The sequence below is a fragment of the Antedon mediterranea genome, chromosome 11 (genome assembly GCF_964355755.1).
Source record: "Antedon mediterranea chromosome 11, ecAntMedi1.1, whole genome shotgun sequence".
NCBI lineage: Eukaryota > Metazoa > Echinodermata > Crinoidea > Comatulida > Antedonidae > Antedon > Antedon mediterranea.
In genome coordinates, this window is record NC_092680.1 from 570188 (window position 1) to 583862 (window position 13675).

Below are 13675 nucleotides of genomic sequence, written 5' to 3' on the forward strand. Positions count from 1 at the left end.
TCTATGGTAGAGGAAGATGCGTTTTAGTAAAAGCACTTCACTTTGGCAGATTCTATTATGAGGGGGGGGGGGGGGTGTCCAAATTATAGTGTCATTGAGAGAGAATTTGGTTCAGTTTTTCAAGTAAGCAGCCAAAGCATTCTTACTACTGTATTAATAGTGTGTTATAAACAGTGAGAAAGCAACCAAATGCATAAAAAATATCTTTACCAATGTAATACTGTTTTACAGTAAGGAAAAGTTCAAATATCCCATCCCTCATTTGTTTTAAGTGTGGTAAACCTAATAACCCACATCCTATTGAAGGCAAAGGAGCTTGGTAAAAATACAGAGAAAAATACACATCTGAAACAATACTCATTTTCAAAATCACCTCATTCAATATCAGTCCCCCTTCCCAAACTCACCCTTTGCAAACTCACCCCCTTTGCAAACACGCCCCTTTGCAAACTCACCGCTTTGCAAACTTAACCCTTACCAAACTTTCCTCTTCAGAAACTTTTTGAAAAGGGATGATTGGATCCTTTAAAAGTACTCCATTATTAAAATGAAGCAAATTGAAATTTATTAGTATACAAGTAACAAATGTCACTTTTAAAATTAATGTTTTCCTTCACCTCTTTGTTTAGGTAAAAGTTCAAAAGGATATAATAAACCATTATGAGTTTAAAATTTCAATAAATTATTGTTTTCATGTACACAGTACTTAGGAACCAATATATAACATAAGTGTTTAGATAGAATGTATTACCTCTATTAAATTAAACAATGTAAACCATTAAAAAAGGTTTCAGGATTTTGACAATCTTTGACAGTTGTAGTTTCAACAATTTATTTGGAGTTGGTTAGAGAGGGGCTGGGCAGGATGGGGACTCCTGGGTATGCCTATGACTTGTCACCAGTTAATTTTATTTACTTTTCCACTAAGTCCATGCCTTAAAATAATTGCTTAAAATCATGATTTACCTTAAAATAATTCTGTTTTATTTGAAAAATGTAACAAGCTTAAGACTGTACAGTAAAAAAATCTAATCTGAATAATTTTTTTTTCTACATTATAAATTTATAAGAATACTTTAGAACATTTTGTAGGCTGAAACCAACAAAAATTAATGAATTGATTATTATTGATTATTATTGATTATTATTGATTATTATTTAAAAAATATAAATAAAGTGTAGGTATACCTATTAGAATAAAACTAATCCTTGTTGTATTTTCCTATCAAAAAGTTGATACAGTAATTCTTATTGAATTTCCATACACATGGCACATGTGTATCTATCTTACTACCCAAGCAACAAGGACTAGTAAATGGTTGGCCCATTGAAAACTCTACTCAAAATATGTAAAATGATCCCTTTGTTTCACAAAGTAAAATAATAAAGTCCAGAGTATAGGTTATTTCAGTGATTTCTCCAATTACATAATAATAATGATATAGAATACTTGAACACTGATAAAGATACTCACATGTTAGCCTAACTATACCATAACAACAAAACTAGTCTTTACCTGCAGTCAGCATTAAAAGGCATTTCCTATAGTCAATCAATTCCAAAGACAGTTACTGCTAACCACTGTATAATAATATTAATGATAATCAAAATAGCCAGTTAAAATTCACAGTAAGAATATTGTTCCTTCAGCAGAGAGTTACACTATGCATATGATATCTGTATACATTGCTTCTATTTATACACCAATGCAGTGAGAAGAGCTGGTGGTTGGTTATTGCTTTATCTCAGTGAGTGAGTGAGCACTACTAATAATGGATCAGGCCGATGCACAACCATCCAAAGTGCTTCCTTGTATGTAAATGACTGAGAAAGAAGCAACATTTTAACGTATGTCCTCGGGGGATAAACAGAGAGAGCAGCGAAGAGCCAGCAAGATTCTACGTCTGTGTAATTAAAACAGTACCAATTACCCCGCAGGTGTATTCTCTCAGAAGGGGGTGTAAGATGCTCTCTCTGTACATAGCCTACAGTTCCAATTATTACAGATATCTACTATGGTGGACTTCTATGGACTCTTACCCTGCTGTGTTAGCTAAACTAGTTAATACATGCGTTTCCCATAGGACGTATAAACTTCTTGTTAAGCCATAAATTTTCTACCAACTAGAATGAGAGGGTTTGGTAGAACTGATAGCACAGACAGTTATGATGAAGCTATACAAGTATTATCTTTATTTCAAAATCCTTCAGGTATTCTCCTGGGTATTCTATAAAATAAATTTAATGGTAAAAAAATGTTATGGTAACAACATTTTATGGTAATAATATAGATATTTATGAACAATTATTCCACTAAAGACAGTTACAATTATTTTCAAATTATACTTACAAGAATATTATAACAATTATATTTATTACTGTATACTAATATTTTTAAAAAAACAGTAAATAAAAATATCTCTGTATTAATTATTTATTCATATAGTTTATATTAATTTGTTAAATATCTAATAAGAACACTAGTAAATAATAGCCCCATAGAACACTATAAGAACACTAGTAAATAATAGCCCTATAGAACACTATAAGAACACTAGTAAATAATAGCCCTATAGAACACTATAAGAACACTAGTAAATAATAGCCCTATAGAAAACTATAAGAACACTAGTAAATAATAGCCCTATAGAACACTATAAAAACACTAGTAAATAATAGCCCTATAGATGTAATTAACAGATATACAATGAACAAACAGTTATGTCAGAATTTTATTTAAATAATAAAAAAAATATAAAATATGAATCTATAAATAATTAAAATGATACATTTATTTTTAAATTTTATATAACAATTTTGTTTTTACTAACAATGTTATTGAATCAACAGTTATCTTCAACAAAAGTAACACATTACTATAAAAATCAAGCAACAGTAATTAATTTAATTTGATGAATAACATTATAAAATAAAATATATAATTAAATTCAAATATTTTGTGACCTTGCAGATATATAACAAGGATAGTTTTGTAAAAGTATTTTGACAATTTTTGATATACAAAAATATGTTACTAGGCCCTCTATCATTCAAATAAAGTCATGTAGACTTAGAAGTACAGACTTTATCAAGTATGCCTAATATATTGATTGACAGATGGTGAAAAAGCATTTATTTTTCAAAATAAAAGAGAGAAAATGAGAAAACGTTTTACAATACACAAAATAAAATGAAAAAGAGAACAATTTTCTCAAGCAATAAATTTAAATATTTTACATTTATTCAATTAATATTTAATTTATTTTGAATAGAGCTATCAAAAATATTTAAAACAATTTAATTTTATATGATACGAAATGAAGTTAGTATTTCATAATCAATTAAAACTTAAAATATATAGATTTTTATTTCAAAACGACCTGTTTCTTTAATCAAACCATAAATCATTGTTGATTTCAAATAATAAATAAATCAGTAATGATTTAAACAATTTCTAAGTGATATTTTCAAACAGAATTCCAAAAGTAATTGATCAATTAATCAATTAGAATTAAAAAACAAATCCATCAATTAAAACAGAGAATCTTCAATCAAATACTAAAATAGAGGCATACAAGTCAAGTAAGATGAAAATCCATCAAACACTTTAATTGACCAATCAAATCAACAGTAATTAAGGTAGCAATCCATCAATCTATTACTTGACCAATCAAATCAATGCAAATTAACCAATCAATCTATCAATTAACCAATCAAAATAAAGCTTCTATGTACATGATCAATCACTGTACCTCTGTTACATCACTGAAATGTAAATATAAAGAACGATCGAAAAAGAAACGAACAAACACAATCAAACCGCAAAGGTCTTTCCACAAACACACACAAGGTTGGGTCTACTAAAATACCACAAATTTACTCTTCAGCAAACGACGACGGAGACAAGACCTAGTACAAAGCACGTATATAGGTTAAACCATGCGGAGGTTAAACTCGAGAAACCGTCCACATTCACTACACACTATTCTTCTTAAAATGTTTAATGACAAAAGTTAATGCATTAGAAAGCAGTACACAGACTTCAGATATTTTTTTCTTCAGGAATATGCCACAGTTGATTCTCTTAATTGTGAATCTGAATTTTGCTTGCAGGCATTTGAATAAACATATCACAACAAACAAACAAAAAAGAGAGACACAGATTCTGCTACTCACGGTCAAACAGCCCCAAGACATGTTTTTGCATAAAGGTCGAGCAGAAATACAATAATCACGGCACACACATTTGATTTGATTTCGATCAATTTAAAATGATCGGTTGAAATCGACGGACACTGTGATTAGATTACCGGTCAAGATAAGATTAGAGTTGACCATCAATATTGCAATTGACCATCGTCTTTGTTATATAAACTTACAATCTTGCTAAATGAAATCTTGGCAGTATTGAATTTTAAATATTCCTGCGTCTTTGTATAAATACAGATGTGTTTTAGTTTGCTATATTCTAGATCACTATACAAATACACGTCTTTCATTATCAAAATTATCCAAATATTAATTAAGTTTTATTCATTCATAATAATATTTAAACCATTAAAAAGAATTTTCTAACTAAAATATCTTTGGGAAAAACTACTGAAAATATAGGGAACATGTTCTCAACAAAAATGTTGATTAGTAATAAAACTGCTGATCAAATCATTTTACAAAATTAAAAAATATGTTTGAAAAAATTTAAATATAATTATATTATTGATGTTATTTTGATGTATTTTATATGGTTGATCTCTCATGCGAGGATTTTTTATTTAATAAAATGCAATTCAAATATTCTCAAATAATTATAACAGTGTTTGAATTTGTGTTAGCAGAATAGAAGTTTTAACATTACCTGTCATCTGTATTATTATACTGGTATATTACCAGTATATTCTATCATAATTAAAGTCATAAAAAATGAAAAAAATTAATTTACTTTTTGACCACACTGAACTAATACAGCTTTCACCTTTTGGTTAGCAAGAACATAGTTTTAGTAAAATATTGTGAATTTTAAATATCTTGGGAAAAGAACTATAGTAATGTACATAATTGGACGAAAGAAAACACTGATTTTGGGATGAAATATCATGCATATTATAGCATTTGAAATGTTAAGAATCTAAAATTCATATATTTACATGTTAAAATCATAAATATATTATTAGATTTTTGTGTATAAATAAATGTGTCCATGAAAAAGGATAAAATAAATAAACACTTGTAATTACAGGTAATTTCTTATTATATTTGACTTTTATTTTATTTATACCATTCAATCTTATGCATATAAATTATAAATACAGTGGAACCCTTCCTTTGGGTCACCCCTACTAAGGGAACACTTTATTTTAAAACAAACAAGGAGATATATATGTTTTAACACTAAAAAACCCCATTCAAAGGAAACTTGTCAAAGGTGTCACTTAATAGGGGTTACACTGTATTTCAACAAGCATTTTGTCATCATATAATCTGTACAAATTAGTTAAAATAGGTTTTATCAGACATTGTTAGATATCTCTTAATTTATTGCATTTTAAATGTTATTTCTTTTAAATGGCTTTATTTAATTCGGATTACCCATTAAGGTTCGTTTTCCTTTCAATTCTTGATCTCCCTAATGATGCACTTTAAAGACTACATCAAGGCAATCGTCTTAACTGCTTCACACTGGGCTGTTTTAAATACGAGCATACAATCTCAAGCAGTCATTATCCGGCAAAAAACGTTGATCATCCTTTACGACTGTTATGACAGAGCGATTGTGGTAATTCTCGATAGTTGAGTCTTCGCTTAGTTGGCTTCAAACGCGTTTCATTGTAGTAATTTAACAGGCGTTATTAAGGCAATTTTGTTGTTTTCAAGCCTTCGTTTTATTCATCAGTGTCCACGCTGACGTTGCTGTAACATTCACGGTGGTTTCAGCCCATTATGTCACTTGGTTTTATTATTAGTTTCTCGTAAATCACAAAGACTGGAAAAATCAATTCAGGTTGTCTTGTCATACTGTACACAGACTGTATGCTGTCATCTCATCATTAAGGAATATGCATTGTTGTCATAAAATGAATTGTTGTCATAAATGAATTGTTGTCATAATATGTATTGTTGTCATAATATGTATATATATTATGGTCTTTTTAGAAAAATAATGTTTTAGTATCAAATCTAATTTACTGGCAATTATAATTTATCATTTTAATAATAAATTTGATATTAACTGTAACAGGCAAAGACTGTTTTATGCCATTATTATAAGGAGTAGTAGAATAAGGATGGTATATTCAAGTACACTGATCATTACATACACTGACCATTACAAGCACTTGTTCTGGCCAGCCAGGATGAGGGACTAAGTATTTAAGATAAATTTAAGATATTTTTGTGGAAGCGATTGAGCAATTTTTTTTATAGTTAGTCCATGACAGATGAAAATGGCAAGAAATAATAATTACATTTTTTTTTCTTCCAAAAATGGCCAAAATGCATTAAGTTCTAGTTAAATAATACCTTCCACATAATTAATTAACTATTTCCAGGTATTACTATTATAAAGATGAAAGATAGATACCACCGAAGATGAGTAAAGACATTTCTGCTATAAGAATTGGTTCTGATATAACAAAGACATCAGTCATTGGGAATAGAACATCACCGGGAAAAAACTTTACCATCGTGGGTCGTTAAAACCTTTAAAGCGAAAATTATGATGATACGAACGAGTTGAGATAGGAAATAAAACATGCTACCAATTGAGACATCAACTTTTCATATCACCTGCGATATCTTAATCAGTAAGTAAAGAACATCAAATATAGAAGGATGTCATAAAATCATACAACAGAGGTTCTCAGGGGAGTCAGTAAATCGTAAAATGTTAATTGGACCACCGAGGTAATAAAAAACACATTTCCAATTGCTGTAGTTTACAGATTTTACTCTATAAGCATATTATCATTATCTACTCATACTAAAAGGTCATACTTAAGACACATAATATAAATTTAATATATAAATTATACATTGCAGGAAATACTTGTATATAATTTAATATATAAATTTAGGCTGAAAGAATTAGCTTAGTTCACTTTACGATACTACCATACTTTGTATATATTATATACATACAGTACATGAGGCATTTTTTTCCAAGATCTAGGCCCCTTTTAAATTGGCAGCTAAAATATGGAGTTGATTCAAATTTGAGTAACCTGTCCCATGACGCAGAAATGCTTAAAGTTAGGCTGGTGTTATTTGTGTAAAAAAGTATCATGGCAATGCTGCCACGTACCGTACCGTTGTTACCTACAAATAGCCTGTAACAATTGTAGTAGGTGGCTTCAATGAGTAGACCATTTCTTGTCCTTCAAAGAGAGGGTAGTTTTTTGACAATCAAGAAACTTAACATGGGCCAGTTTATAGATACTTGCAACTAAATTTACCGATTCAGATAAATTTTTTTTCGTTTATTTATTTGACCAGCATAAAATCAATACAATATAAATATAAAAAAAAGGGATGAAAAAACGCTGAGCAGGGGTAGCTTAAGCACAATACATCGCTGTTACTCAAATGAGTCACCTACCCCTCATAAAACAAAAATAGAATCTGAACACATTACAGGTTTGTTGTTAGCTCAGCAATGTGTTATTACTTAATCTAAAATTAATTTCAAATTATACCAAAACAAAACAAAAATTTTTGTTATAAAAAAGTTTGCTCAAGAAATTTATCTTTCTTTTAATGATCTTTTCTATTTAAATCTATAACTTAATTAACATTTATATATCATTTATTGTTGGATTTCTTGATCATATAAAACTTGAGTTTATCCAATATAAGAAAGAAAAGTTGATGAATAAAGTATAAAATCTGAAACCTCAAGAAGGTCCTGAAAACAACCTACATATTCTATGAGAACCTTATAAAATATGAAAAACTAATAAAAATAAATCTCCTGAGATAGTATATATATTTCTAGAATTCTAGTAGAATTTTACAAAACAAAGATGACATGACTATCACCGAGTGTATATTTCAGTAAGACGACTCACAAGAAAACGTTAAAATGGCAACATTTTAAGTGCTAAAATCTCAAGGGGTGGAACACTCTTCTCTTACCTTGACTCCGACGGATGTGTGTCTAGTCCGTTTTCGTCGTATCCACTGTGTCTTTTAATCTGCAGAAACAAAACACAAATATTTCTTAATGCTTCAGAAAATTTAATTCCATATTATGTTGCTACAAAACGAATACCAGAAAATAAAACGCCTACGCTGAATCAAATACAACAGAACACTTTCGTTAATCCACACTTTGTTAGACTGTCTGGGAGTTTTTATCATAGATGAACCTTGTGTGGGAGAGAGGTGTCCCGCTGTGAGAGAAATCTAGTCTATTAGGGCAAGGAGCAGTGCTAAAACGAAGGCATGAAAACAGAGTGATGAGAGCCGAGTGAAAACAGTGCATGATTATTTACTCAACAAAAGGCGAGCGGTGCGTGGTATGAATCATGCTAACAGTTTAACGGCGCGATCACCTGAACGTCGCAATCTTTGTCACTTTACTTGACAATCTGTAACTAGTGTGACAAGCTTGTTACAAAATACACTAAGTATTTTACTTAGTATTGATATTAATTTTTCTTACAAAACACAGTTAAGACACAGTTCTATATCCTTTTCTAAGATAGATATGATCGGATATTTACACTTCAAAACAGGTAACAAAAACATATTCAATAGTTATAATGTCTGTGCTCAAAATATGTTTTAAACAATTTTAATGGTAAGTGGTATTTTACATTAATTAACTCACGCTTCTGATGCATAGAGCACTAACTAACGTTTGAAATATCAAAGGAAAATATGCCAATTTATTTTGCAGAAAATATTTGTTTATATACACATGAAAAACAGTAAAATTTACCATATTTGGTAAACTTTGGATGGCATGATTTAAATTTTGTTTGATTAAAAATACACCAAATTTATTGAAAAAATCCATCATGAAATAGAAACGTTTATGAAAGAGAGAACAGCCACAACTTATTAATTTCAATAAATATTAATGGTGGAATTAGATTATTATATTAATAGTTATAATAGTAGGGAATCGACTACATTAAAAGGGCAACAGATTAACATCAGCACCACTTTTAACAGGCCAACTCTAACACTATAAAGTTAATAGAAACTGGATACTAAAATACAATTCACCCTTATTACAGACTGTCGTGACCTTATAACATGCCCATCACATTCATTCCTCTGTTCTACAGACAGCTGCAATTTAGCTGCGATCTAGCTGCGTCTTTATTTTACGAATAATATTCAAAGCTTCTTAATAAGACGAGATACCATCTAAATACTGCAATCATCGTGAGTTGATTTGAAAGTACAGGACTTAAACAATCCTAAAAACATGTTACGAACCGGGCTAGCACCTGGATGGTAGGTAGGGTCAGAAGTGCTTTGACACTGTCAATGGCCTCCGGAGTTTACCAGCTCACCAGGCCTCAGTAGGTGGCTGATCGTGTCCTGCCAGATACCATCTCACCTCATCAAGAGCTACTGCACTGTAGCCAATGCTTGCTGGCCACTGCTTCACCTAGGCTTACGCAGCTGCTTAGCAATAGTAAAGTTTAACAAGGGAGGGGGTCATCAATAGATATTAGAGGTGGTGGAATTTGGAAGGTGAATCGCAAGATCTCAAGGTGACGGGAACACCGGGACGTACCTGACACATTTTCCTGCAGAGACAAGTCCTAGATATCCGTGCGGATGACCTTTGGTGTTTAGTAGGTCTTTGGTATTCATAATTAGCCTACCGACTGTTTTTACTTTTGTTGGATTTATTATCTTTTCTACTTAATTTAATTTTACAAAATTCTATCATCAGGTTTTATTTATTTTTTGTTTTATTAATTTGTCATATGAATTAGTACCATTTAGACAGGCCTAATAATGCAATACGGCGAGAACACACTAAAACAATTAAAGCATTGATGTTCTATAAATACAAACTTTTGTTTCATCAACATGTAAATACATACTATGTTATGATGTGTGTCCGTATACTTGTGTGTTTAGTAGCGTTTAAAACTAGAATTTCCCAATTTTTTTTTTTTAATATTGGACAATAAAAGTTTTTTTTTATTTGAATTTGAATTGTTTGAATTTACATTAGATTTTTACATGCTTACTGCTATTATGAATTCACACACACACACATTTTCTGATCATCTTCATAGTAAATTCAGTAGTAGTAGTTCAGGTAAATTTTATTTGAAAATCATTATAATTAATCTTCATTTTCAAAACCATCAGTGAAAAAATATTACCGACTGTACAGTAATTATGACGAGGTCATACAGAAAGCTCATTTTAATTCTTTCAAAGAATTCAAGTATTTTCCTCGAGATAATTATCAATATTCATAACACAAAAATAAGAAGTAGCGTGTAATAAAAGTCGCGTACACAATTAACAAATATTATTATGAAGGCAACCTACAAATATGAATCTTTAATAACTTGTGACCCAGAAAGAATGATTATAACAAGGTTTGTAGGCCAATAATGTTAGGCTGATAAGGAAAGGCATTTGGATCAATACCAAACACTGGCAAAACAATAATCCTACAAATATTGAACCAGTTAAAGTGACACAAAAGTGCATCTGAATGAAGCTACGAGAATGATGCCAAGCTACGAGAATGAAGCCAAAAGCTACGAGAATGGCGCAACGTTCTAAGCTACAAAGCTTCTGTTATCTTAATACCAATGAAAATAACTAGCAAATCCTCAAATCATTTTTTATTTAAATATTGCACAAATAAAATGTTAATTTTATATTTGTAACCAATGCAAATTTCGTATTAGTACTTAATCAAATGTACATGGAATACGGTAATGCAATCCAATCATGAATTGTTGGATGTAAAAAATGGTGGGTGAATATAATAAATAGATGACTGAATTATATGATGCAATGGTAAGGGAATCAGACAAGTGTACATAGAAAGCACATGTCCATAATCTTCATACAATTTAAAAAAAGAGATGATTTACTCTGGCTGCTGTGGGTCTATAGTAGGGCGTAATCCAAATGTCCTCAATTATTATACATTTTCATTGATATAGATAATAATATATAATATATAATAATAATAAATAAATGATGAAAGCAAGAAGAATGGATAGGTAGTTAGATGAAAAATAGATAGTTACTGAACAGACAGGTTACGAAGATTATGGAAAGCATGTATTGTGAATGAATGGTTCTATGAATGGAATCTCTATAGAACAACATCATGAAATGGGTTCATATATTATATATATTATACACAGGTTGATTTTCAGTTGAAGTTGGATATATTAGATTAGGTTATGCTATAGTCAAATAATTTCTTTTAATTTCTGAACAACACTATTGTCTTGTATCCTATACAAATTGTGTAATTGTCAACAAATTACTTCTTATTATACGTATTTTAAAATGTAATCAATTAATTATGACAAGCAGAAAACTATATGAATACACGTCAATTGAAATGATTGGCAGGTATGACAAGCTTGCGCTAATTCACTCCTTTATTTCAACTTGTTGGGTACGCGTCAACATTCTCGAAAATTGAGAAAATATTAATTGGAGATGTGTTTCGAAAACAATGAGAACTAAGCCATTGACATGAGTCTTGAAAAGCATGCATAAGTGACGTGAATAGGAGAGGTGTTCGGTTTCCATTCTCTTTATCTGGCGTTCAGTATACCTTGAAACATTGTTCAATAAAGCTAATAATTTGCAGCAGGGCCTCACAAGCTCATCTGCTGTTTTAAACAGCTATTCTGTGTTAACGCCAATGTTTTTTCCCACCCCGCCTTACGAGCCACAAACAATAGACTAACTAAATTAATTTTTTAAATGAGTGTTTCTACGACAACTGAACATCGACTAACAGGGGCGAACTTGGTAAATAGAAAATTTATTGCTCAATAATTTAATTACAGGTGAATCAAAAAGCAATAAATAATGGATGAAACATCAATATTTTGACAATATGAAAAATGTTAAATAACTAGGTCTTTTCAAATTCGTTATTTAAACTCTGCATTTAAAATCTGATCATAAAAATTATGCTTTAATTGCAAAATTTATTATATATTTAATGGTAGACTACAATGTCTACATATCAAACAGAAAATTCCAGGTTCAAATCTTGGTGGGGACAGCTTCTTTTTGAACACACAACCCCTGTATAGTACACTATTAAATGTTAAGCAAACACGTACCTCTATTGTTAAACACCAAAGCCATATACAATATCCTCAACACCCGAACCTTATACACTATTAGATGATTAAAACCAAACCCTTATACACTATAAACACTGCATATGCTCTATCAATGCACAATTAAATGGTTAAAACCCAACCCTTATAGAACATTAAACAAGATTATCTAGTTTATACCAATATTAATTGCTGTTTTTCAGAATATATCACCAAACCCAAATTTGTCAGATTTCCTCCAAAGAGCAACAAACAAGGTTATCTAACATGTTAATTTGTCAATGAATTTGTAATTAACCAGGCAATAACCCCTCCTATAGGAAACACTTAATGAACTAAATTTTTTCCCTACGGAATAAAAACACAATATGGATTTCCTATTGCCAGGATGCTCCGGTCGTTTAAAATACGAAAACACTTTGTGGGTATAGTCAAATACCAAGAATAAGATTCAGAATTTCCAAATACAAATTAATACATTGAATATTTACTATATTAATTGACTAAATTATAAAATTTAATATTAAAAATCAGTTTTTATTGTTATTATTTTATTTTTTATTCTTTATTTCTCTTTGTAGAGAGTTGCTGGTCAGGTTATTTGTGGCCTGAGAGTTGCTGGTCAGGTCATTTGTTGCTGGTCAGGTCATTTGTTGCTAGTCAGGTCATTTGTGGCCTGAATCCAGTTTCAAATTGTTCTGTTTTTTGGATGAAAACTTGTTATAAGCGCATAGAGGCTTTACGCATTATATGCTTAATGAATACAAAATTATTATTTCAGCAGCATATAGGAAATATAAAAAGACCAAATAGATATCAATTATCATAATTTTATATTTCGTGGGTACGGTAAAAACAAATTGATTTCCGCCATAATGATATCAAAAACTTGCAGAATAAAAGATATAATAAGTTAAAAAATTAATTTATCTATGATTGTTTTTGATTGTCTGTTTAAATGTCTTGAGTATTAAGAGGAATGCCTATTTCTGCCACAATGATATACAGACAGTATTTATCAAACATACAAATATAGCCTTAATGTGAAGCAGATAACTTTAAGGATTGCTATAATGTGAAGGCAACAGCAGTAGAGAACAACAAATTGATCTGATGCTAGCGTACTCCACGCAGCAGGACTAATTGACCCATCCATTATCAATTCACTTAAGTGCTTTTATATTTTCTACCACACTTTACATTAAGTGCTTGAAATAAAGTGAAGAAGAACAAGTGTTCCCTAAATGATCATCATAAAGAAATGCTAAGTACAAAAAAAATTGAAATTCTCAAGGAATTAAACTAGAATTTGACAGGGATGTTGACTCGTAAATGGGTAGAGGAAGGGCCTTAAGTTTAAAGAGCTCAGCTATAAG

General features: G+C 30.4%; 1 protein-coding gene across 6 annotated transcripts in view; it reads right to left on the minus strand.

The window, feature by feature from the left end:
* The window catches only part of LOC140061955 (protein phosphatase EYA1-like), a 121679-nt gene that overhangs the window by 39299 nt on the left and 68705 nt on the right, over positions 1–13675 (minus strand). For 4 of the 6 annotated variants that reach the window (XM_072107985.1, XM_072107984.1, XM_072107982.1 and 1 more), the window contains one exon: positions 8128–8186. In XM_072107985.1, the coding sequence (XP_071964086.1) occupies positions 8128–8186 (59 nt within the window). Of the gene's footprint in view, positions 1–1516; positions 1644–8127; positions 8187–8282; positions 8321–13675 lie in introns of those variants that run through there. The other 2 variants (XM_072107987.1, XM_072107986.1) reach the window with 2 other exon arrangements.